The 25,906-nt window shown below is 43.3% G+C and overlaps 1 protein-coding gene across 4 annotated transcripts in view; it reads left to right on the top strand.

Moving 5' to 3' along the window:
* Tpk1 (thiamin pyrophosphokinase 1) overlaps window positions 1–23,617 on the top strand; it is a 296,901-nt gene extending 273,284 nt beyond the window's left edge. For all 4 annotated transcript variants that reach the window (XM_045160318.1, XM_045160319.1, XM_045160320.1 and 1 more), the window contains one exon: window positions 21,930–23,617. In XM_045160318.1, the coding sequence (XP_045016253.1) occupies window positions 21,930–22,048 (119 nt within the window). In that variant the 3' untranslated portion in view covers window positions 22,049–23,617. The remainder of the gene's footprint in view (window positions 1–21,929) is intronic.
* The last annotated feature ends 2,289 nt before the right edge of the window (window positions 23,618–25,906 follow it).

Below are 25,906 nucleotides of genomic sequence, written 5' to 3'. Positions count from 1 at the left end.
ATTATGTACTTGCATATGTGTATAAACATGTACATGTATATGCAAATCAGCTTTTCTTATGCCATATCTAGAGTACTGTGGTATATAAGTAACTTTTTGAGTTGAGTTTTTGTTTCTTTCATTCTGCTCTCAAGTATTTTGTCATATACAGATAAGATTGACTGTATAGGTTTTGTCCAAACACAGTGACACAAAGTTGAGAGATGCAGTCCAAGGACAGTCTTACACCGGTCAAGGCCTTTGCTGTTGATAAGTGCTGTCCCCAAGAGAGTATTCCAGATCTCCAAACTCACATGCTGCATGGTCTTTCAACCCACACTTCAACAAGTTAGTATACAAAATAAAACTATCGTCTTTGAAAAGAAAACCTTCAATCAAGGGTGATGAGAATTGAAAGCCAAGTCACAATCAAGTGGCTGGTGCCAAGTCCTATCCTCATAGAGGAAGGAAATTCATCAAAGTAGAACAGGGTATAGCTGGAAAGGAGTTCAGTGGAAGGGGAGATGTATTGAGAGGGAACTAAGATCAAATCGCATTACCTTCATGTATGGAAATTGTCAATAAAAGTTTGTTTGAAGAGAAATAATTTTCTTCCTTTGATCCAAACACAGCTGAGAAGCCCTTGCTATTAATGAATTTAGCACTTAGTTGATGATACAGTATTCCAGACCTTTAGCTATGTTTGAAGTATTCATGCTTCCATTTCTGTTTTCTAGTGCTCTGCGCTTTATCAAATATATCAGTATAAAATACTATTATTTAACCTTTTAAATGAAGAATTTTTAATATTTTTATTAGAGATAGATAGAGACGGAGAGAAATGCAGATAAAAAGAGAGTGGGCGTAGCAGGGCCTCCCGCCCCTGCAAACTCCTGACACAAGTGACACTTTGTGATTCTGCTTTACATGGGTGCTGGGAACTTGAACCTGGATTGTCAGGCTTTGCAAGCAAGCATCTCCAATGGTGGAGCCACCTTTCCAGCCCAAATGTAGAATTTTGTTGTGTAGATTTTTTTTTTACATATCCATGAGGCATGTTTGCACTTAGCATTCATTAGAATTCAAGGTTTCCCCATAGCCTCAGTGTAGCATCCAGACAGGCACTGCTTCTGTCTGTGACAGCTGATGTTGGTACTCCATCTTCCTCTCCAGAAAGACCTGCTTCTGTCTGTGATAGCCGACTTTGGTACTCCATCTTCCTCTCCAGAAAGACCTGCTTCTGTATTTGTTAGTAACCTTTTCTGTTGTCTCTTCCCCCTCATATCTGAATTTGATTCCATGCCTATTTTGGATTTGAACCTAAAACCTCACTGTCTGCCTACTTCCTATATTCTCATTTTCCCTCAGAAGTCCAGTGTAATTTTCTTCCATGTCACTAAGGTGACCCTGTGCTCATGCATCCCGTTTTATCTCTGCTTTTCCCCTAAGCAAAGACATCTTCCAATGGATGCACCAGCTCTGGATTTATTCCAAATAACAGATGCTAATGCTATTATTTTGCAGGTGTTTCTGGGGAGCTCTGACACAGTGTGGTATGAACTCCACATCTCCAGCTCAGTTCCTGAAATTTGAAAGGAGGTCTTCTCCTGATAATGTGTGTTAACAACCTGTTGTTCCCCCGGCTGCCTTGTCCTTCTCTCTCTCCCACATAAATTGATCCTGGTGGGACGAAAGCAGGGCAGTCAAGCTGTGCTTTTATTTCCCCTTTGTTCTCTTTAACTCAGTAATGACACTTTATTTTCCCATAGTAGCAGATTTCAAATTCAAATCTCATGGATTTCAGTGTTTATACACATAAACAATAGGGAAAAATACTTAACTGCTCTGCCCCTCAGTTCACATCACAAACTAATATTGCCATAATGAAATAAGGCAAATCCTCTGGAAAGGATGACAGGGATTGCCAAATAATACTGTCTATCCTTATTCCATTGTAAAATAGATAGGTGACGATGGTGGAGAAGGAAAAAATAAAAAGGCTTTTTACTCTTCTTTCCTGAATTCAACATGACCAGTTAAAGCCTTCCAGAGCCTCCAGGTTTGAGACAAAAAGTCCCTACATGCTTTTTAAAAATATTTCCAATTTATTAATTTTTGAGAGAGAGAGTTTGGAATTGAGAGAGAGAGAATGGGTAAGCCAGGGACTGTTGCCTCTGAAAATGAACGCCAGACACATGTGCTACGTGGTGAATCTGGCCATACATGGGTACTGGGAAACCAACCCCAGGCCATTTGGCAGGCTTTGTAAGCATGCACCTTTAACTGCTGAGCCATCTACTCAGTCCCCTCTATGCTTTGAAAGTCGTAACAGGCCACATTCCCCCAGCAAAAATAATGTAAGCACCATTGGTACAAATTATCTGCCACATTTAAGCAGTCTGTGTTTATTAGGTGCATTCCATGAGCCAGGGACAGTTTCAGGTGTTAAAAAAACAGTGATAGCCAACAACACCAAATGCTTTGTCATGTTCAGGAAACCTGTGAAGGACTTTTCAAGATATTTTGTTAATGGACACCAAGGCTCTGTCAGAGGGAGGAGGCAAAGATGATGCCGAGGAGATAGAACTGAAGTGTGTTCTCCAGGGGATGATCCACCCTCTCTGGGAGTCCTGCCTTATAAACAGGAATGACTCATGAGCCCTAGTGCACCAGCTCATTGTGAGACTCATTTGAATTCTCATAAGTCTTAGCTCAGTAATACGGCGCTACTTTTAAAATTCAGTACTCCAGAAAAATCGTGCTGCTACGGCATGTTCAGTCACAGTGTTTTATACTCAGAATTCACGTAGGGAAAATGCGGTCCCTTGTGATCGTACTTCTACCTAGTGGGTTACAAAGGTGAAGCTCACATGGCAGCAGGTTGCAGAACGGTGAAAAGTGATGAGCGGACCAGGAGTTACAGTCCATGGTGAAGGGGAAGATTGGTAGTTGGGGGGATTTGATGTAGGGGAAGGAAGGAAAGAAAGAGCTGTGAATATCTACGTGCTTATCACAGCAAGGACAAGAGTCTGAAGAAACAGGGAAGGGTAGCAGGCAATGTGCACATTAAAAGCCTTCCATGGACATGCCTTCGTAAGCCCCTGCTCTTTTTTAAATAAATATTTTTTTAAATGTTCATAGTAAACTTTGCCCTGAAAGTAATTGTAATTTTAAGAATTTTCCTAAATTGACATGAAGCTCTCCACTCTATTCCTTAGAATCGCTCTCCTACATAGCAAACCGTATAAGTGTTTGTGTAGACTAAGAGGTCTGGTCGTCTTCATCACTTTGGTAAAATGTTAAAAAAAAAAATTAAGGGGATAGAAGAGGAGAAAGATTTTTAAGGATCCTAAACTGGCAATTAAATGAAGAGCACAAAAGAATTTTATCTACACTTTGTAAAAAGAGAAAACTCTTTAAGGGATCTTTCCTTCTCTTTTTAGTTGCTATTCCTTAATCCTGAAATGCTATGAGATAGCTGCGTGGAGGAAGGGAGCCAGAAGTCAGTCATTTCCTCTTGTGTTTTCTTGTGAGTCACAAGGACCTCCTAGCCGTGCGAGGGCTGAATGGATTCCTGTGTACACTGGGTCTGTGGTGAAAGCAGGGTACTGAGCAGATCCTCCTCTCTTCACGTTTTAGAAACCAGCATCATGTAGCACTTACCAGAACATGCCTTGAAGGTTTTCACAAGCACACTATGACTGAACGATAACTACATGCCGCCAGCCGCCCTGCCGCGGGGCGCACCTGCATACTGATTAACAGTGCGTTACAGCCACGGTGGACTGTTGTGAGCTTATGTTGCCAAGCCTGGCATACACCAGAAGATCCAATATGTTTACTACCTAAGACTTTCTAAAAAGGAAAGATTGCCTTGTACTTGTTCGTGGCATATAAAATCACGTACGTAAGCTACATTAACTAACTTAAAACACACCACTGCATGTTACAGAAGTCATAGGCACTACAGACTTCAAAAAGGAAGTCTGAATTTTTGTCAGAAGAGTTTGTACCTGTGTGGTGTGTGTGTGTGCGTGCCCGCTCACACCTGCCCTGTATGGAAGCCAGAGTAAAACATCACGTGTCTCCTATCTCTCTTCTACGTTGTTTCCCTGAGACAGACTCTCGCTCAGCCTGGAGCTGCTGGGATTTTGTGTCTGTCTGGATGACCAGTGGGCCCCGTAGTCCTCCTGCCTGCCCCCCGCAGGACCGGGGTCACTGAAATGGGTGTGTGTGTGCCACCTTTTTACACAGGGGGTGAGGACTGAGTTCAGGTCCTCATGCTTATATGTAGAGCAAGCGCTCTTACGTGCTGAGCCATGTCCCCAGTCTTACATGGCAGAGTTTTTATAGCATCTCTGCTTTTATTCAGAAATGTGAAACATTAGGAGAAGATGACATCAACACCTGCTGACATGGGAATTTAGAAAATAAAGTAAAACTTACTTATGTTGAAGCATATCCAAGTTCTGAGTCAAGACGGATGCACCCCTGTGGTGATATGAGGAGGAGGTGGCCAGGAGGAGTGTCTAGCACGACAGCTGAGCACCAGCGTGTCAGACACCCCAGCTCTTGCCTGGCATCAGTAGGATGGGCATCGCTGTTCCCGCGTAGATTCGCCACAGTCTCGGGGAAGGAGAGCTTTCATCGACAGAGATGACTTTACTCCTTGACAGAGCTCTAACCTGGCATGAGATATGTTGTATTTTCGGACTCCATGAGATGGCGCTCGGATGCTCAGGAGAGGAGGCAGTGCCATGCCAGGTCTCTAGTGCTGACAGATCGGATCCTCAGAAATACTGCATCAAGGCCAAGGTGGGAATTTGGGGATCAGTCACATGGCCTCCTGTGGACAAGTAGAAGCCAGTCTAGATTCCTCCAATCAAAGTGCAGAGGGAGACCCAAGAAGGCCATTTTCTCTGGAGCAAGGGATTAACAGTTAGCCAGTGGACACAGTGCCAAAAGGGCATCCAGCAGTTGCTGACTCCTGTGCTGTAGGAAGAACGGGGCAGCCACCATTGCCTCCTGCACTCGGCTTCTTAAACAAACAAACAAACAAACACCTGTGGAATAGAGAGATTGCTCACAGTGGTTAAGGCACTTGCCTGCACAGACAAATGACCCGGGTTTAATTCCCCTGTACCCAGGTAAAGCCAGACGTACAAAGTAGTGCATGCATCTGGAGTTTGTTTAGAGTAGCTGAAGGCCCTGGTGTGGCCATCTTCTATCTCTTTTCTCTCTCTCTCTCTCTCTCTCTCTCTGCTTGCAAATAATTTTTAATTTAAAAATTAAAGCATCTTTGAACAAAGTAGAAAAGTGAGATGTCCCAGAGGAGAGTGAAGATGCCTCATCAAATACAAACTGAGCCAAAAGGAGTATCTTAGGCCTTCTGCATCAACACGGCGCTCGCTACAAGATGCTGATATCAGGAATTCCCATGAAACGCCCCACAGCTGCTAGTGACTGGCAGCAGGAGAGAAATAAGAGGGAGGCATGCATTGCCCACGCTTGCCATCTCAGGTGCTTGACAGGGAATGGACGAAATTGCTTAATTATTAAGTAAGAATACAAGGAAGATGTTCCCAAACTAATTCTCTACATACGGACTTGTGATATAAGTGATTTTCAAAAATTAGTCAAACTGTAGCAAAAACTTTTTTTTTTTTTAAAAAAAAAGCATTTTTATTTATTTATTTGAGAGCGACAGACACAGAGCGAAAGACAGATAGAGGGAGAGAGAGAGAATGGGCGCGCCAGGGCTTCCAGCCTCTGCAAACGAACTCCAGACGCGTGCGCCCCCTTGTGCATCTGGCTAACGTGGGACCTGGGGAACCGAGCCTCGATCCGGGGTTCTTAGGCTTCACAGGCAAGCGCTTAACCGCTAAGCCATCTCTCCAGCCCTAGCAAAAACTTTTTACCAAGTTGATTGCTTTTTAATTTTTCCATATAAAACCAAATAAATAGAATTTACAAAGTTGTGGCTTTGGTATGATATAATGTGAGCCTCTACAAATGAATGGTACAACTCAGCTTTTCTGTAACATTTTACAATATTAAAGCTATATTATCATTCTCTCTCTCTTTCTGTAAATACTTCAAAGCATCTTTTCTATCTAAAACTTTGTAATTATATTGGCAAGTTATAATCATTTCAGTGTAATTAATAGAAAAAAATTTGAACACATTAATTTTCATTATTTTAGTTGTAAAGAATTTCTTTTATATCTTCTTTAATGACATAATTTCATTCCCCTAGAATTACAAATGAAGGCTTTTTAGTTAAGTCTTTTTTTCTGTGAAATGCTCTTCCCACATTAAAAAGTGAAATGAATTTTCTCCTTTGTGTGTCTATTGCATAGACAACAAAATGTTTTACTAAAAGCCAAGTATTTAGTCTATGCCTAGAAACCAATCCCACTTGGTCTTCATTTCCTCTTTCCACATTAGAAGACCACTAGTAATACTACTTAATTTAACAGTATATAACACAGCAAAATTATTAACAACAAAATACTCCTGTAGTGTTCCAGGTTGGAATCAATACTTTTTTTTTTTTTTTTTGGTTTTTCAAGATAGGGTCTCACTCTAGCCCAGGCTGACCTGGAATTCACTATGGAGTCTCAGGGTGGCCTCGAACTCATGGCGATCCTCCTACCTCTGCCTCCCGAGTGCTGGGAGTAAAGACGTGCACCACCACACCTGGCAGGACAGTACATTTTCAAATAAGAATATGGGGACCTAGAGAGCTGGCTTAGTGGGCATGAACAGCTACTGCACAAGCATTGTTACCTGTTTGAACCACAAAAAAATCCAGGAAGTAACACATCTGCTTTCATCCCAGTGCCTAAGTGGGCAAAGACAAGAGGACTCACCAGCAAAAAATAAATAAACAAATAAATAAAATAAAATAAACTAGTCCCAGATTCTGTGAGAAACTGTCTCAGGGAAATAAGGTAGAAAAGCATGGCTGTCCTCTCTGGCCTGTGCCTGCGTGCTCACAAGGTTCCAATGTGCAAGCACCACACACGCCCCACGACCCACACACAGCAGTGAGTGAGTGAGTGAGTGAGTGAGTGGATGGATGAATAAATGAGTGAATGAGGACATTCAGTACAAAGTGCTTCTGTGGGGGACATCATGGATGAGAAACCCATGAGTCAGCTGAAGCCTATGACATAAGTCAATCTATAAGCATAATAAAACTTCAAAAAATTAAAAAGCCACACTTTTCAAGAAGTTTAAAAATATGTAGCTTAAATCATTTAACTTTGCTCAGCTAATCTAGAAGCAGCTCCCATTCCCTCCCAGTGAGCTGAGGCTATGATGATACGATGATAGCTGGAGAAGCAGGAAGCACAGGGCACTAGTCAGGAGGCTTGGGTTCTGGTACTGTGCCCGGGGCTGTGTGATATCTGGAGTTAATCTCCCATCTTGAGATAGGGAGATGGGATAGTAGACCAGTGGCTCTTGAGCTGCATTCTCTAAAGCCCTTGACACTTGCCTAACACTGATTTGGTTTGGTGCGCAGTTGAGCTCAGCTTTGTCACCCGGGTGTGTAAAAGAAGGAAACACGTCTCTTCTGTGCGTGTTAACACATAGAGCTGGATTGTAGATAAGGTTTCCTGAGCAGACATTCAACAGTACGAGTTAGAATAGTCATATTTCTACCTGCTAGGACCTTATAATCTACTTGGAAGAAAAGGAATTGTGAATACATGTACACAGTAGTACCATACATGCTCTCGCCTCACAGTGATATGGCAAAATGCCAAATGGAAAGTTGTAAGCTTGGTTTGTATAATACGATGTGTTGCATACAAGTAGTTAATAGAAAAGAAGTTCATCAAAATAAGAGAAGTTCAGGCTGTAATTAGGAAAAGGTACATTTTAGGAATTAAAAATGATTGATTATAACTGAACCAGAAGCAGAAATATATTCATTGTGAAGTAAAGTAGCTTATTTTAAGAATGGTTAATATTTTCAGACTCATTAGAATATTCATATATGAATATGAAAAGTATGTCAATAAAGAAAAATTTTTAGATGAAAATAGTTCATGACAAGTATATATATATGTGTGTGTGTGTGTGTGTTTACAGACAGTCTAAGAGACTGTTTTATTACATATAACAAATCAAATCTATTAATATTAAAATATTTAAGCTTAAATCAAATCCTGTTTTTCCTAAGACAGTGGTCAGACTCCTATGAAATGAAATCCTGCTATATAAACAGGCAGTACTTGATGGACCTTTATGGAAGCATCTAACCTATTTCTGTGAACACCGATAAGGATTCCATCTTGGAGAGGCTCAGTTTCAGACTGAGGCATCCGCAAGAGCAAGCTGCCATTACAGTCATGCTTGCAGTGAGGTGGATGGTGAAGAAGAGCGGCAGGAGCTCTGAAAAGTTCTCATTTCGATCAGGGTTTCAAGGTGCTGGGGGTACAGAGTCCTTCCTGGAGCAACCAATTTGCTTCAGGCATCCAGGCAACCTTGAAGAGTGAGTGTGAGAAAGAATCACTTTCTGGAGACAGTCTCTGTGAACAGCTTGGTTTAATCAATAGGGAAATGGGTTTATAAGCAGTTGAGAGCGGGAAGAGGGTCCTAAGAGGATTGGTATACAAGGTTGCTTGCTGATGCCTAATCAGCATATGGGGACATACATTCCAGCACATAAACAATGGCAGGGAGAAGGTATAGGGTACAGGGGGATGGGCTTTGCAAAGGTTGCTGGCTGATACCATATAAGGAGTTTCCTAGGCAACTGACCAAAGGTCACAGGGCAAAGCCCAAGTTCCATTGTGCCTGGCTTGGAGAGGGAGTGGCCTCCTGTAGCCCGGGGGGTCCTTAGCCTTGCCTAGCAACTCAAGCTGAAGGCTCCAGCCTGTGCCTGGCATTGCCCAACACACTATGAGAATGCATTTTTCTGGTGTGGCATCCAAAAGCAGAAATAGTGGCTTGAGAAGTAGACTTGCTAAGCCTCCACCTCTTTTTAGAGCCTCCTGACTTTATTTCTATGGTGACATTTGGTTACTTCTGACTGATAGCCAAAATGGGTCACTGATTTTCCTAGCATCCTTATTTTCATGATTTCTTGTCTGTACTGCACATGACAACTTAATCCAGATACTAACCGTCACATAACGTGGCCAGTGCAACCACAAAGGTTAATAATAGAATGAGCAGGTGCTTTCGCCACTGAGCACTCCTCTCCCTTGTTGTAGACACAAGTCACACTACCCACAAGGTACGTACAGGTCTTGCTTGTAGCCAGGTGATAGGCTGATTTTACCCAAACTTGGTCAAATAAGTAACATTCTACAGAATGTTGATTTTTTGGTGAGAGGACCAACAACCACACTCACTTCAGCTGGCCTTCCATCCTCACTTCCACATCAGATGTGAATAAGAAGCCCCCCTTTGTAGCACTTCTGTGTGACTCCTTGTCCCTCCAAAGAGATTTATGCCTTTTCTTATTTTCCATTTGCCTGTCTGTTTGGGGTTGTCTGGCTTGATGATTGAATTCTAAAAGAGCATGGATTATGTCTGTTTAGCTTATTTGGGGAGGTGTCACCTGAAGGTTTGAGATTGATGTTAAGCAATTATCCTGTGCTCTTCACATATTCTCCTCTTTCTGCACTTTTGTATGTCATTTGCATTTGTTTGATATACTTAAAATAATCCCTGTTGACATTTGAGGGATAGAAGCAAATGCCACTTCAAAGCTTCCTCCACACAGATGAAATGATAATAATACAATTTCCATCACTTTTCTGGAGAAGTCAAAGCCCTTAACAGACATTAACTCATTCATCTTCACCTTAGCAATGTGAGAAATAACTGGGGACAGACATTATTAACATTTTCCAAATGGATACTCAGGTCACCTGAGTATGTTTTACAAAAATAGGAGAATATTAGAATGGGAAGGTCAGATCTGTGTTTTCCAGGGTTACTCTGAGGCCCAGCTGCAAAAAATAACTAGCCCTGTTCTCCAGCCAGGCTCTCTGGGACAAGAACTGGACCTGTTGTACTTGTGTGGTAAGTTTCTGGTAGGCCAGTTTCCACCAGAGCAGGGCAGGGCCCCAGTTGTGGAAGGCAAGACAGAAGCCCTGAGATAGTCTGTTTGCTCCCTGGTAGTACACTCATTTAAATCCCACCTGCTTTTCACACTGAAATTTTTCAGCCGCTTCCGCACAAATCATTCATTTTCACCACAAGTAATTAATGCAAACAGATCACAACTGTCTTTTTTTTTTTTGTCTCATAAGCTCAATAAGCTTTTTTCTGTTATTCAAGGAGCTTTATCTCTTTAACTACAAGGGGGAGCCTGCTCTGAGCAGAATGTCTAATGATATAACACAGTGGGAAATTCATTTTAACAAAGAAAAATGTGTTTTGCTTATTTTAGGCAAACCTAAACATTTGAAAGTAGTGATCATTGACACTGACTCTCAGCCTTTTCCTGGTCTGATGAGTTACAGTTCAGAAAATATAGAGGGAGGAAGAGTGACGCCTCGGAAGCCCAGTGAGACTTCCAGCCCTGATCCAAGGGCATGGATGGACTCCCGAGATGGATAAAGATGCACATCCAGCCACTTTCAGATGACATCACAAAATCTCCTCCTTGGACCTTTGAGTTCAAGGGAGGACCTGTTGTTGGGCCGCAGCAAGGGCAAGGGCTCACACTGGGAAGTCCCCACGGGAGACGGAGACCCGCGGAAAAGCCTGTGCCCGCAGCTGCTGTCAGCGGCACGTGTACCAGTCGGGTCTACGTGTCATTTCCCCGGCAGAGGAAATTCTGGCAGGGAAGGCTGCTGAATTTTCAGGCCCTCCTGCATCAGTGAGTAGAAAAGTGATCCCATGACAGTTTTGGTACACTGCCAGAGGAAGGAGCCATTACCGTGCCCCGGGCTGTGGCTGCTCCTCCGAGTGGGCATGTCAGGCATGCCACTTCCTTCTCCATGTAGCACGTACTTTCTTCAGTGAAGATTCTGCTGCAAACCAATGGGCGCTTCTTAGTTAACAGTATTGCCTCAGTTCATGAGGAAACTGAAGCAAATACGGAAAGAAATCACCTTCCTAACTTCCTTACCTTTTCCCCAGCCTTCTCCTAAAAACGAGAGCATGTTTCCATATAACTACAGTTCTGGTACACACTCCCAAAATACACTGCATTGACGGGTGATGCTCTTCAGTCCACACTCATTTGTTTCCCCAAGTGTCTTGGTAATGCTGTTTATAAGCTTTTGAAAAGTAAGATTTACTAATAAATAAATAAATAAAAACATGCTTTATCTCTACTTCTGTTGTTCATTAAAGTAGAAAGATCCTACTACTTTTTTGGTCTTTAATGGCATTGATAGTTTTGAGGAATCAAGGCACCTAATGTTTCTAGGACCCCACACTCTGCATTTGTCTGATTGTTTTCCCATTATTAGCGTTAGGTCACGCTGTGTTTGGGAAGAGGTCTTACATAGGTGACGTTGCGTTCATCCCGTTGTCCCGGGTAGCCTCCTCACAGCTAGCACAGCACAACTGCCTGTCTGTGTATTATTACAGATGCTGCGTCATCATTTGGCTAAAGCCCTCCCACTTGTTTTGGAGGGAAAGGTTACATGGGGAGTAGTCTCTGATACTGTGTGAACATCCTGCTCCCAAGCATCACTTTATCTCGTGATTCAGCATGCACTGATGCTGCTGGACTGACCCACTTATTACGCTAGGGCTGCAAAATAGTGACTTTCTGTCATTCCTGCTTTAGGAGCTGACATTCTTAGGTAAAGAAGTGTTGTTCTTGCCTCGTGTGTTAGGGAATCTTTTTGTTATTCTGTAATGGTTTCTCTCGGGATTCTTTTCTGTCTCAAGTTGTCCCACATTCATCCCAACTCCTCTGTCCTTCTGACATGGCTAAATTGATTTTAGAGTCTTTTCTTGCTTTTCAGAGCAGCTGTTTCAGGCTCACACCATACTATGTCTGCTCAGAACCAGGATTCTAAGTAGATTTTAATGTAACGTATGTTCCTTGGAAAGAACCAAGTCATTTGTAAATAGAAAAAAGAATTACTAATTCAGTCTCTGGCAAATGAAAAATCAGATTGAACCAGACTAGGAAAAGATACTGTAATTCCAACTACATGGATCCAATTTGCAGATGAAAGACTGGATTTGTTCCTGGAGGGGACACAGAAAAAAATCATGAGAATAGCTAATTCCTCACTTCGTCAGTGAATAGCAAGTTGCACAGAGTGACTGATAAGTAGGTAAGAAACAGCAGATGATAAGAGCCTTAACCTCTGAGGTAGTTTGATTAAGGTGCTCCTGTAAAATTAGGTGTTCTGAATGCTAGTTTCCCAGATGGTGGCAATTAGGGAATTGGGACCTCCCAAAGGCAGTGTATTGTTGGGGGCAGGCTTGTGGGTTTCATAGCCAGCTTCCCCTTGCCAGTGTTTGATACACTCTGCTGCTGCTGTTGTCCGACTGATGTTGGCCAGAAGGTGATGTCTACCCTCTGCTCATGCCGTTGTTTCCCCCTTCCATCATGGAGCTTCCCCTCAAGTCTGTAAGCAAAAATAAACCCTTTCCTCCTGTAAACTGCTTTTGGTCGGGTGCTTTCTGCCAGCCATGAGAAGCTGACTGAAGCAACCTCCATGCCAAGATACATGAGTGAGGCAAGGGGCGTATTTTCCTTAGTTAGATTTGACTGACACCTAATTGGCAACCATTAGTTCTGCTTTCACACAGCAGTGATGTAATTGGATGTGGGGCCCAAGGACTGGGAAGGAGAGAATGATTTTGAGGAAGGTGTCAATTAGATTATCTGCTAGAAGTTCAGGCAGAGTCTGCTTTTATAGGCCTTAAAGAATATAGTCTCTCAATACTCTTAAGTGGGATTTTTTTTTAGGTTTTATATTTTCAGTTGTTTTATTACAGCTTATGCTAGCTCAGTCTCCCTTACTACAGAGCATATGTGTAGCATCCAGGTGTCCACTGACCCATTCATATCATAAATCTGAAACCTTTAAAATGATTTAATGTACTCACTCTGAGTTCCGCATGCCCTTTATAACCTGGCACATAGGGCAACACAGCTGTGTGAAATGACAGTCACTATCTGTATAACCAAACCAAAAGATAACGTTCCCTTGGAAAGCAGATAGCTAGCTGAACCATGGCTTCTTTTTTTTTTTTTTAATTAATTTATTTATTTATTTATTTGAGAGCGACAGACACAGAGAGAAAGACAGATAGAGGGAGAGAGAGAGAATGGGCGCGCCAGGGCTTCCAGCCTCTGCAAACAAACTCCAGATGCGTGCGCCCCCTCGTGCATCTGGCTAACGTGGGACCTGGGGAACCGAGCCTCAAACCGGGGTCCTTAGGCTTCACAGGCAAGCGCTTAACCGCTAAGCCATCTCTCCAGCCCCATGGCTTCTTAGGTAAGGTTCCTCTTCCAGCAACCTAGGTCGGGGCTGTGTAATCAGCACAGTGGCCAGGAGCTACGTCTGATGAGCACTCACAGCAGGACTTGCCGAAACTGGGAAGAAGCCCCAGTGTAAAAGCGACTTCTCTACCAAAGGCTCATAAAGACTTAGTTTGAAAAAGCAATGTAAATTGTGTCTCTTCCTTTATGTTGATAACATGGTAAAATGATAATGTGTGAGATAGGTGAACAAATAAAATGTATCATTAACATTCTTACTCTGTTTACTTTTTAATGTATGCACTAGAAAGTTTCCTTGGAAATATGGATCTTGTATTTCTTTTTGACAGTACCTAGGAAGGTATTTGCTAGTATTTCTGACTTTTGTAGGCAGTCTCAAACTTGGACGATTCCAATGCAAGCATAGAAACATTGGAGCCATTCACTTGCTAATTGTACCCCAGGACTTTTGAACTTTTCTTTTTAAAGTAATTACCAAAATTCAAAAGTATAACAGCTATGTTACTAGAAATAATGTTAATAGTGGTCCTATTAGTACAAATTATCTCTTTAAATTGATTAATTTAATTACTTTGATTAAATTAATTTGATTAAATTAATTGGATTAAATTGATTCATTTGCTTCAAGTATTTATGCATAAAGGGCTATAGATCAAAAAATAAAGTGTAAAGAACAATCCAAGTAAACTAAAGCTGAGGGCAGTATATTTTGACTTTTCTGCTAATGAAAACTGAGATTCCATTACTGACTAGCCATTTCTCCAAGTAGGGTAAGAGTCCTGGGCCATGTGTGGGCTGTGGGCTGACAGCAGTGTCATTGCGTCTTGAACTGGAAAGACACTCAGCATGTCCAGACGAAGTCCTCAGATCCTGGGATTCCTCACACTGGGCTCACGGTCCCTTCCTCTGCAGGATACACAGTGTCCTGCTGTCGGAAAAGGGACGGGGGCTCATGTCGCACCTCTGCTTAGCTTCACTCCAGCCAGCTGCTAACTAGCCCTGTGCCCAGGCTAACACCAGCATCAGTTTTCTAGATCTTCTCAGAAAATGATCTTCACAGGTTTAGAGGCATGTTAATATCAAGCAGCTCTTATCACCATCCTAGCCTGTGATTCAACTCCCTGAGCTCCGTTTCCCTTAGATATACCTTGCAGCAGAACACATACTCCACCCTGGCCACAGCGCTCTCTGAGGGTTCAGGTGATGCTATCCTCACGACCTCCACTCCTCTCAACAGCATCTCCCAGCACAGCTGGTTTTCTCCCTTGGTTGAATTGATTTTAGACATGTTTGCATTGCTGGTTTTGGAATTTTACTTACTTATTTTTACAAAAGAACCAATGTCATTTTCCATGTACATGGGAAGCCAGACCAGAACTGGGGACGCCTCTGGCTCCCATAATCACCAAAACTCTCCTGCTCTTGATTGCACAACCTATCCTGGCTTCCAGAAAACACTGCCATCCTTCTGGGTCTACCTCCTACTTCTGTCCCATTCCTGGATCTGATTTCTCTTTTACTAAAACACAAGAACCGTGAAACATGTATCTTTGATCCCTGGTGTCTATTATAGTCAAACCCCAGTAAGTTCCATCACTCCCTCTATACCCATATTTGATTGGTCCCTGAACTCTTTGTGAACACTAAATAATTAGATGCTCAAGTCCTTCTATAAAATGACATTGTATTTGTATACAATCTACACACATCCTCCACATATGATCAGATAAAATTCCAAATCACTTACAATATCATACAATGTAGCTACAAGTTAACTATTTGTACTGTGTGGTTTACTAAATAATAATTTTTTTAAAAATCTGTACATGTTGATACTAATACAGATTTGCTTATTTATTTGTTTGTTTCTTTGTTTATTTTTGGTTTTTCAAAGCAGAGTCTCACTGTAGTCCAGGCAGACCTGGAATTCACTATATAGGCTCAGCTGGCCTGTAACTCATGGTGATCCTCCTACGCTCCTCCCAAGTGTTAAAACTAAATGTGCATGCCACTACACCGGGCCTTGTTTTTTTTTTCTGAATAATTTCCACCTATGGATGGTAGAGTCCACAGATGCAGACCCTGAGATACAGAGGGGCAATTGTTTCTATAAAATAAGGAAATGCATATATGCACATAGGCAAGGTGGCTCTTGAAATGAATTTGGGTTATTTCACAAAAGCTACTCTGGCAAAGTTCTAAACTTACTTCTCATTTTACTTCTCACCCAACTAGCAGCTAATCACTTTTATGGCTGGCTATAACACCTATAAGCCCCCCCCCCCCCCCAGTACACGGCCTCCAGGAGGCTCCAATTCAAAAATTGCCACTAGCTGGAGACCTAACATTCAGAACACGTAAGTTTTTTCCTCCTCTGTCACTCAGAAATGCAGTCTTTTACCAAACCCAGAGCTACCATTTGTGGTCAGACTGGCTGAGCAACAAACCCAGCCATTCCCCTGCCTCACAGATGTGACCATGCTCAACTGTTCGCGTCTGTGCTGGGGATTGAGCACGGGGCAGACTGGGCCCTCGCAGGTCCTCCTGCTCTCACGGCAAGCGTTCTCACACACGGAGCCATCTCCCAGCCCTTCTCTTCTCATTAGAAAAGGCAAACCTGATCTGTGTTATCAGTAGAACTCCAAAGAGAATGGGATGAAACTTTCTTGAATACTTACTACGTTAGAATTCTGGCTATGCCCACACTTTACAGCTGGGAAACCTGGGACTGTTTGCGGAGCTCGCGGACGGGAGAGCCGGGTTGTGAGGGTCTGCCTTCAGCCTCGTCACGGCCGACTGACAGGAGCCGACTGAGCGGAGCAGTCACGCTGTTTCAAGGAATATCAGTGCTCCTCTCTTTTGTTTTCCTGTGTGTGGGCGGTAACCACCGGACTCCTGCCATTCCCTGCCACTTCTGCCCCTGTCTGGGAGAGCTGCAGCTCACGCAGCTTTCAGAGGAAGGCGAACAGGAAGGAAACAGCGACAGTGGCCTTGTGTGTGCAGCTGTCACGGAGGAAGGCGAATAGGGGATTGACAATGCCTTGCTTCGAGCCTTCCCGGCCCAGAAGAACCTGACTGGACCACACCAGAAGCACAGAGCAGTGAGAGCCTCATTCTCATCCTTCTCTTAGGGAAAATTTGGCAATACTCAGTGAAAATTGTAAAATCTATGTCACTGTGCCTCATAGTTCTAAGGTTTTAATATCTATTTCGCTAAGATAGACGCTGCCTCTGTCAACACCAGAACATACTGTGTCCTTTTGCATTTCACGGGAACTGGAAGCCTGCCGTTCTCTCAGCGCTGTCAGGTTGTCAGAGATGATTGTCAGGAGCCTGCGGTCAACACAGCGAGGACAGAGGCAGGAAGAGAACAAAGGATTGGGATGTGTGTCGTAGACCGTGGTTGCTCATCTCACACAAGTTCGTCTCCTTTCAAAAACAGAACTTGATCTGAATGACTGCTTGTCCTACAGCAGCTCTGATTAGCTGTATTCTGCCAACCAGGTGTCTGGGCCTGAGTCTAAATTTGCTGTAGCTAATATTTTAGGCAAGTTCTCTAGAGTAAGAAAAGTATCTCTTCCCTCTCCCTCCCCCACTCTCTCCCAGGTTCGTGTAGAACATGCTCTCCCTAGTACAGAGATCTGAAATGTTCGAGAATCTAGAACTTGTGTGCACACGTGCACAGCCCCATACCTCACTCATGTCACCAGTAGCAGTCACGTTAGAAGGATAACCAGCCCATTTGTGTTGCTGAATATATGATACAGATGTATGTATGTGTAACCTCTGTGCAGTATGCTCTGTATGGAGCATGAATGAATCTCATCCTTATACTTGGGGTCTTTCCCCAAGATAGTGTGCTATGTATATTCAAATAGCCCCTATTGTGAAATCTGAAACCTTTTTAGCCCCAGGTATTTGAGATGATGGCTGGTCCACCTGCACTTCCTTTCAACTTTGACCTGCAGACTTTGGGAATGAGGCAGGTCCAATCCTTATTCCAGACATCTCCCTCAGGTATTTTTCTTTTACTAAGCAAAACTTTAATGTTCCATTTAAAAGTATGATTCAGTGCCTTAGAAAACAAAGAAAATTTATAGCTTCTTGTTTTGTGTCCCAACTTATTCTTAGTTTTCTATTTGTACTTTATTTTCTGTAAAGCTGGAGATTATCAAACGCATTTGTTCCTTTTGTTTAATTTTTCTTTATTTATTTGCAAGCAGAGAGAGAGAGAAGAGAGACAGACAGAGAGAGAATGGGCGTCCCAGGGCCTGTAGCCACTGCAAACAAACTCCAGACTCATGCACTCCCTTGTGCATCTGGCTTACATGGGTCCTGAGGAATCAAACCTGGGTTCTTTGTCATTGCAGGCATATACCGTAACCACTAAGCTATCTCTCCAGCCTCACCCTCTCCCCATTTGTTGTTCTTATAAGCAGTAGGTCTTGTTGGAACACTAAGCATTATAAAACACAACTTATAAGCATGTGAGTAGTTGCGTTGCTCAACTAAAATGTATCCTGCAAAAGAAGATAGCATCTCTTTATGGCCTGAATGCAGCCATTTCCATTCTTTACCCACTGCAAAGTAAGTAGGAAGCAGCAGTGTCTAAGAAAATGGAATGTGGGTGTCTACCCCAGGAAGCCAGAATCCATAGTCTGCCTTCAGAGGATAAGAAAAGAATCAATACACAACTACAGATGAGGAATGATTCCATACGATTATCCTTTTAGCCCAGGTAAAGCTTGGGTTGTCATCTCATTCATTTCCAGATGTTTAAACACAGTGAGTCAGTTTTGAGTGGGCTGTGCATACATCATTCTTCAGTAGGAAGTCACCACTTTGAAGTTAGTAGTCAGCCAACCAAGTGCCCTCTGTGGCCTTTGTGATTAATTACTCGGCGTGGTTCCCTTCTCTGTTGATGGGACACAGCTCCTGACCAAAAGCAGCTGAAGGGAGAGAAGGTTTTGATTTTGGTGTAAAGTCATAAGGGGAAGGTTCATGATGACAGGTGGGAAGCATGTCACAGGCATCACCTCTGCCACAGCGGGTGGAAAACAGCAGCAGGCGAGTAAGCCAAACTCTGCCAAGGGGAAACTGGCTGTACCACCCCTCAGCCTGCCCCTGACAACACACCTTCCAGCGAGGCTCCACCTTTCAAATCGCCACCACTTGGGGACCAAGCATTCAAAACATGAATGTATAGGGGACTTCTAATTTACCCCGCTACAGATGATATAAAATGTTCAAACTGCTTCCAGCTTAGAATTGGGAAATCTTTGAACCCCTAAGTCTGGAGTAGGTCAGGAAGCACTCTGGACCCAGGCAAGACCATCCGTATCCAGGAGGTCAGGGCTTCTGTGTCCCACAGCACTGTCAAGTTGACCATTAGCAATCTCACCACCCCCACCCAGCCATCCGCATCTGTGCAGTAGTGGCTGGCTCTGCATGCCTCCATGTGCACATCACCATCATTTAGAAACTGCATGTCACAAAGCGCCAGGTTAGTTCCGATGGGAGCTTCTCACACTGGGTTACAAGACCCGGTAATGTCTGGCGGAAGCTCACTGTGCATCCTGGGTAGTTCTCCTTAATGACTTCATGTAAAGACACTGACAACTACAAAGAGCAAGTGACTTGAATTCTAATGAAAAAATCAGATGAACTGGTAATGCTGGCTATGCATTGTCGAGTAATGTGGCTTCTGCGTTTGCAAATTGCATTGTCAAAGTGTCCTGAGGCAAGACAGCAGGCTCCCTCTAGCGGACAAGGGCTGTTGTAACTGACCTCTTCCCCACAAAGCTTGTTATTTCATAGTTACATTTTGAAGCAGTGCCTTTTACAAAAGAAAATCACCAAAACACAGATTAGTAAAGAGTTTCAAGTAACGCTGGTGAAGTAACCCCAAGTGAACCAAGGAGAGAGAAGGCACCTACCTATGCCAAGGTACTGACTTGTTAGGAAATCAGATGTGCATCTGCATGTGTATACTTATGAGATTTATGATTATACAGACCCTAAATTTGCAACTCAACCTTTAAGCCTTTCGCTTTGGTAATTAAGTGGCGTTAAGGATCATCTCATTTATTGCCCTCGCCTCAAAGCTAGGTCCATGACTTGCATAATATCACACATTTGAAAGTCTGCTCTGACCTTTGAGTTCCCATTAACTTTCTAGAACGCAGGCTGCATTCACAGTGGCCATTCTTTATTGGACGAAAGTCATGACCAATGGGCTGGGGAGACAGCTCCATCGGGGAAGCGCTTGCTGTTCAAGCCCGAGGACCTGAGTCCAGTCTGCAGCCTCCGTGCAGTCTGCAGGGTGTGGAGGTGCACACAGGAGGACTCCTGGCCACTCTGCCTAGCCTCACTGCGGGCTTCAGACCAACGAGAGATCCTGGCTGCACAAGAGAGACGCAGCCAGTGCCTCAGAAAATCCCATGGCCTTCACATGCAGGCACACACATGTGCATATACCTACCACAACAAACTAACAACCAAAAGTCCATGCTTATTTAGGTAATTAGCTTTATGTCCCCTATCGTTTTCACTGTGTCTGATAGGAATTAATAAGTTTTATAAAAATGTTCATTCTGGGGCTGGATAGACGGCTCAACTGTTAAGGCACTTGCCTGCAAAGCCTAATGACCCAGGTTTGATCCCCCAGTACTCACATAAAGCCAGGTGCACGGAGTGGTGAATGCATCTGGACTCTGTTTGCAGAAGCTAGAGGCCTTGACACACCCACATTCATATTCATATTCTCTCTCCATCCTTGCAAATAAATAAATTTTGAATGGTAGTGCTGTAGCATCAAGAAAGAAAGCTCTGGGCTGTGGAGCTACATAGAGAGTTCTCAAAGGAAGAAATACGAATGGCATATAAGCATCTAAAAAGATGTTCTACATCACTAGTCATCAGGGAAATGCAGATTAAAACTACATGGAGATTCCATCTCACTCCTGTCAGATTGGCCACCATCATGAAAACAAATGATCATAAATGTTGGCGGGGATGTGGAAAAACAGGAACCCTTCTGCACTGCTGGTGGGAATGCAATCTGGTCCAGCCATTGTGGAAAACAGTGTGGAGGTTCCTAAAACAGCTAAAGATTGATCTACCATATGACCCAGCTATAGCACTCCTAGGCATATATCCGAAGGAATCATCTCATTTCCTTAGAAGCACGTGCTCAACCATGTTGATTGCTGCTCAATTTATAATAGCTGGGAAATGGAACCAGCCTAGATGTCCCTCAACTGATGAGTGGATAACGAAGATGTGGCACATTTATACAATGGAGTTCTACTCAGAGGTAAAGAAAAATGAAGTTATGAAATTTGCAGAAAAATGGATGGACCTGGAAAGGATTATACTAAGTGAGATAACCCAGGCCCAGAAAGCCAAGCGCCACATGTTCTCCCTCATATGTGGATCCTAGCTACAGATGACTGGGCTTCTGCGTGAGAAGGAAAATACTTAGTAGCAGAGGCCAGTAAGTTAAAAAGGAGACATAAAGGGAAGAGAAAGGAAGGGAGAGGGTACTTAATAGGTTGATACTGTATATATGTAAGTACAATGATTGAGATGGGGAGGTAATATGATGGAGAATAGAATCTCAAAGGGGTAATTGTCGGGGGGAGGGGGAGGGAGGGAATTACCATGGGATTTTTTTTTATAATCATGGAAAATGTTAATAAAAATTAAAAAATAAATAAATAAATAAATTTTTTAAAAAAGAAAGAAAACTGGGGCTGGAGGGATGGCTTAGCGGTTAAGGCGTTTATCTGCAAAGCCAAAGGACCCAGGTTCGATTCCCCAGGACCCACGTTAGCCAGATGCACAAGGGGAAACACACGTCTGGAGTTTGCTTGCAGTGGCTGGAGGCCCTGGCATGCCCATTCTCTCTCTCTCTCCTCTCCTCTTCTCTTCTCTTCTCTTCTCTCTCTCTCTCTCTCTCTCTCTCTCTCTCCCCCCCCCCCTTTCTCTGTCAAGTAAATAAATATTTTTAAAAAGAAAGAAAACTAGCTGGGTGTGGTGGCGCATGCCTTTAATCCCAGCACTCTGATGTCAGAGGTAGGAGGATTGCCATAAATTCAACGCCACCCTGAGATGACAGAGTTAATTGCAGGTCAGCCTGGACCAGAGTGAGACCCTACCTCAAAAAAACAAAAAAGAAAGAAAACTGTACCCAGGCTAGCAAGGAAGTAAATGGCACATTACAAATATGGATTTTGAGGTTATAATTAGTAAAGAAAATTTTTAAGTCTAATAAAAGTTAATATTAATGATTGCATATAGCCTAAAAGGGCAAATGGCCCAATAACTAATTCTAGAAAGAATGGGCACAGGAAGTTCAGAAACTTTTAGTTTTAAAACCGTATACATATACTATGTAGTTATTAAAGCATAAGCTCACCTGACTTTTGGTAGCTATTGACAAAGTCTGTCTATACTGGAGAAAGATTCCCCTTACTAATATTTGTGGGTTTGTTTTCTCTTACAGCAAACGATGTGCTTGGCTTCGGAACTCTGATCAGTACCTCCAACACCTATGATGGGTCTGGGGTTGTGACTGTGGAAACGGACCATCCTCTCCTCTGGGCCATGGCCATCAAAAGCTAATCTACAGACTGACGTCCATCCGTCCATGTGCCTCAGCCTTAACCTTCTCTGCCAGTGGTTCAATGCTCAGCATGACCAATTCACCTAGGTTTGCAAAAGTGGAAACTTCTCCATGGGAAGTGTGTAATTTTTAAAGATATCAGGTGTTGGCGTGTAGCTCGGTGGAAGAGTACTTACTTGCCTCGCAAGTGCAGGGCCTTAGATTGAACGCCCCGCACCACAAAAACAATGAGGATGTTCGAGTTTGGATATCCCAGGTAATACTGTAGGTGACGTCTCAATTCCACAATGAAGGAAATTTTATTATTATTAAAATATTAAATCATTATTAAAATATTTTTAAAAATCAATAAATAGGGCTCTATTACTTTCAATTAGAGAGTTAATGTGATGCATTCCATTGTAAAATTCAATGCTGATTGTTTTTGTTTAATTAATCATTCCATCTATCTTTTAAAAAATGTTTTTAATTTTAAAGCAGAAAAAAAAAAAAATGTTGCTGAGGATTCTTGGGCATCAGGCATGCCTGACAACAGGCTACCTCTGAGTATCTTCTGGCTCCGGGTTCCTCTATCTCTGTTATTTCTATCTACATATTATATATTATCTGGATCTACTGTCTTCCAGGGGCCTGAGGTAGAGCTCAACCATCTCGCTCTGGCCTTATCGCTTTGGCATTGTCATTTAAAGACCAAGAATCATGTATCTAACTGCTAGGTTTGAAAGCAGGGTGTGGGGAAAGATGACTATTCACGGTCCCTTGTTTGGACCCCAACCCCAAACTCGGAAGTTCAGTGTGGTAGGCCTGGAGGGCGGGAGCGCCTCATCACCGCCGTGACACAGGTCTGAGGGATTTGAGCAGAGGAACCTTTGATAAATTCAGCTGCTTTTGACATTCCTCAGACAGGAAAAAAAAAATGAGTTCATCAAGTTCACTCACATCGCCAGGAAATAAGTCTGTCTATGGGAATAAATGAACATCATTACTAGGAAGCCAAAGCCTGAAACTTGTTCTTTTGTTCCTGACCAAAAATTTGCCTGGTTTCCTGAACCCCTTTCCTTGGCTGTACTGGGGGAGAGGCTGCTCTGAGCGTGGGAAGGGACTACACGTGCAGATTCTGAGTGCTGGCAGCGTTGTAAGGGAGTAACGCGGATACTGGAGCATTTGTTAAATCATATCTTGACAAACAAACCATGATTTAAGAAAATCCTGCCCAACATGTATTTGTGTGCAGTGACTGTGACCAATGATTGTCTTATCGGTGCTCAACAAGTGTGACACTCAGATGGCAAATGGAGAATGAAAAGGGAGCAGTTGAACAATCATGAAGTTCCGAGTGGTTAATCATTAGAAATCATGTTTAATTAGTTTATGCAAACATGTGATACTGAAAGTCAGATGTCATGTAAACACAGTCGATTTCTAAAAAGATAATTCATTTTGTTGCTTGTATTTCATTATGGCCAGTCTCATGGTAAGTGTTTTGGAATTAGACATATCTACTCAAAGGGAGATTAATAAATATGTACCTCACAATAAAAATTATGAATTAAAAGCTTTTCATCTCAGAGAGCAGTACGGCACTGTGAATGCTTCTTTGCCCCTTTCCCCGAGGAAGTTTCTGTCTAAATCCCTGGGAATAGAGATTTACATTTCATGGTTTTGGACCCCTAATGCTCCACGCATACAGATAATTATACATTGTTCCTACTTGCGTATAGGACTTACAAAGGGTAAATACAGAGGTAAGTCGCATCATGAATGTTTATTTTCTGCAGAAAAAGAGCCAGTAGAGACATAAGTAACTGCGTTGTGGAAAATGAAGAAACCTGGTGGGGAAAGACCTCTGAGGAGTGAGAAAAGACGAGAGAGCCGTGGGTCTTCTTGTTAGTGCTGCGGAAAAGGCTCACGTCTGGTCTCGTCTGTCTGTCCTCACACAAATGCCCGGCCCGGAGCTCCCACGCGTCCGGGCCACTCACAGCAGAGACAGACAAACCCTCGGCTGCCAGGTGTGAGTTCATTCACTGATGAGCTTGGTTAGCACCGAACCTCCAGAAGGAAACGTGGCCAAACCTCCAGCTACTCTCCAGACAATTCACGCCACAAAGGGAATTGAGAGAAGAAGGGGAGGTGGCCAGAGTGGGGTGCGCAGCCGATTCCTATGCCACTTTGGCATTGTTTCTCTGCTAGTAGGGGCTGGGCCATGTTTTCACCCTCCCGTGTTTGAAGACTACTGATACATTCATTAACAGAAGTGTATTTCTTCTGTTGTACACAAAAGAAACGTGTGCCTCATTTAAAAAATTTACTTCAGGGCTGGGGAGACGGCTTAGTAGTTAAGACATTTGCCTGCAAAGCCTAAAGACCCAGGTTTGACTCCCCAGAACCCATGTCAGCCAGATGCACATGATGGCATAATGCATCTGGAGTTCATTTGCAGTGGCTAAAGGCCCTGGGGCATCCATCCTTTCTCTCTCATAAATGAATGAATGAAAACAAATTTTAAAAAATACTTTATTCCAAAAGAATACATGTTGTAGCTATCCTGAAAATCTGTGTGGGGGGCGGAGATGCTTGACTGAAGCCTAGTCAACACTGGGATGGGGGCCCCTAGTGCTCCCAAGCTTTGCGATGGGTCGTGAATTCTTGTCCCACACCACCATCTGCATTGTGCTAGAACCCTTGGGTGTATGTGCCGGGGTGCTCTTAAAGCGCAGACCACCATTCCCACCTCCTGCCGAGCAACTGAAGAGCTGGATGCTGGTGTTCTAGGATTTGAAAACACCTAAGAGGAAGTTTCCTCTAAGCCCTGATCACGGTCTTTACAGCCATTGTAAGTACCTGCAAACAGTGTGACCTCAGGCGCATCGCTGAATGCTGACCTCCAAGGAAGTCCCTCTTGGCTCAGTCCTGCTCAGGTCTATCAGAGACAGGAACGGAAACCATAGAATGAACATTACTATAATGGGGAGTTATTACATTGGCTAATGGGCTTCCACATGTGCGGGTAGTTTACCTCAGGCTGCCACGCGTGTGGATCGCGTTTGCCTCAGGCTTCCACGCCTGTGGAATGTGCCTTGGTCACACTTCCCTGGGTGCAGAGCCACCCTTGCTGGAGTTTCCCTCAGGCTTCAGTATGTGCAGGAGGATTTTTAACATCAGGCTTTCACCCAGGGGAGGCGTGCAGTGGCCCGGCCGCCCTGTGTGTGGCGCCAGCCCTGCTTCCCGCCGCAGCCCACCGTCACGCCTCACACGCTCTCTGTGAGCTGTTGAAATAAGCCGTCTGTGCATTCAATGTGATTGAGACTGATGGCATATACCAAGTCAGTGAAGAGGAAGAAATGCTTCTTCTTGCCCTTAAGCCTCTGTGATTATAAAGAAATATGATCAGATTGGCACCTTTTAAATGATATGACCATGACCCACAAAGAGTACATTTGACCTTGTCACTAAGTCAATAGACACATGCATGCGTGTACACACACACACACACACACACACACACACTCAGAGTGAAGCCTGCTAGTCTGTAGACACACGCACATGCATGCATGTACACAGTGAAGCCAGCTAGTCTGTAGATACAAACACATGCATGCATGTACACAGTGAAGCCAGCTAGTCTGTACACATGCACACACATGCGTGTACACACGCACAGTGAAGCCTGCACTGTGCTCTGAATTTTATCTTAAATTGAAATATTTCCAGAAAGACATTCATGTGGAAAAGCACACCTCAGGGAAGAGCAAAGTGCATGAAGCCGCTTTTTAAAATCTGTGGGCATGAACACAGAAGTCCTACATCGAGCATACATTAATTTTCTAAGGATGGGATAATAATGATGTGGTAGTAAA

The sequence above is a fragment of the Jaculus jaculus genome, chromosome 10 (genome assembly GCF_020740685.1).
Source record: "Jaculus jaculus isolate mJacJac1 chromosome 10, mJacJac1.mat.Y.cur, whole genome shotgun sequence".
NCBI lineage: Eukaryota > Metazoa > Chordata > Mammalia > Rodentia > Dipodidae > Jaculus > Jaculus jaculus.
This window is presented reverse-complemented; position numbering and strand designations above follow the sequence as displayed.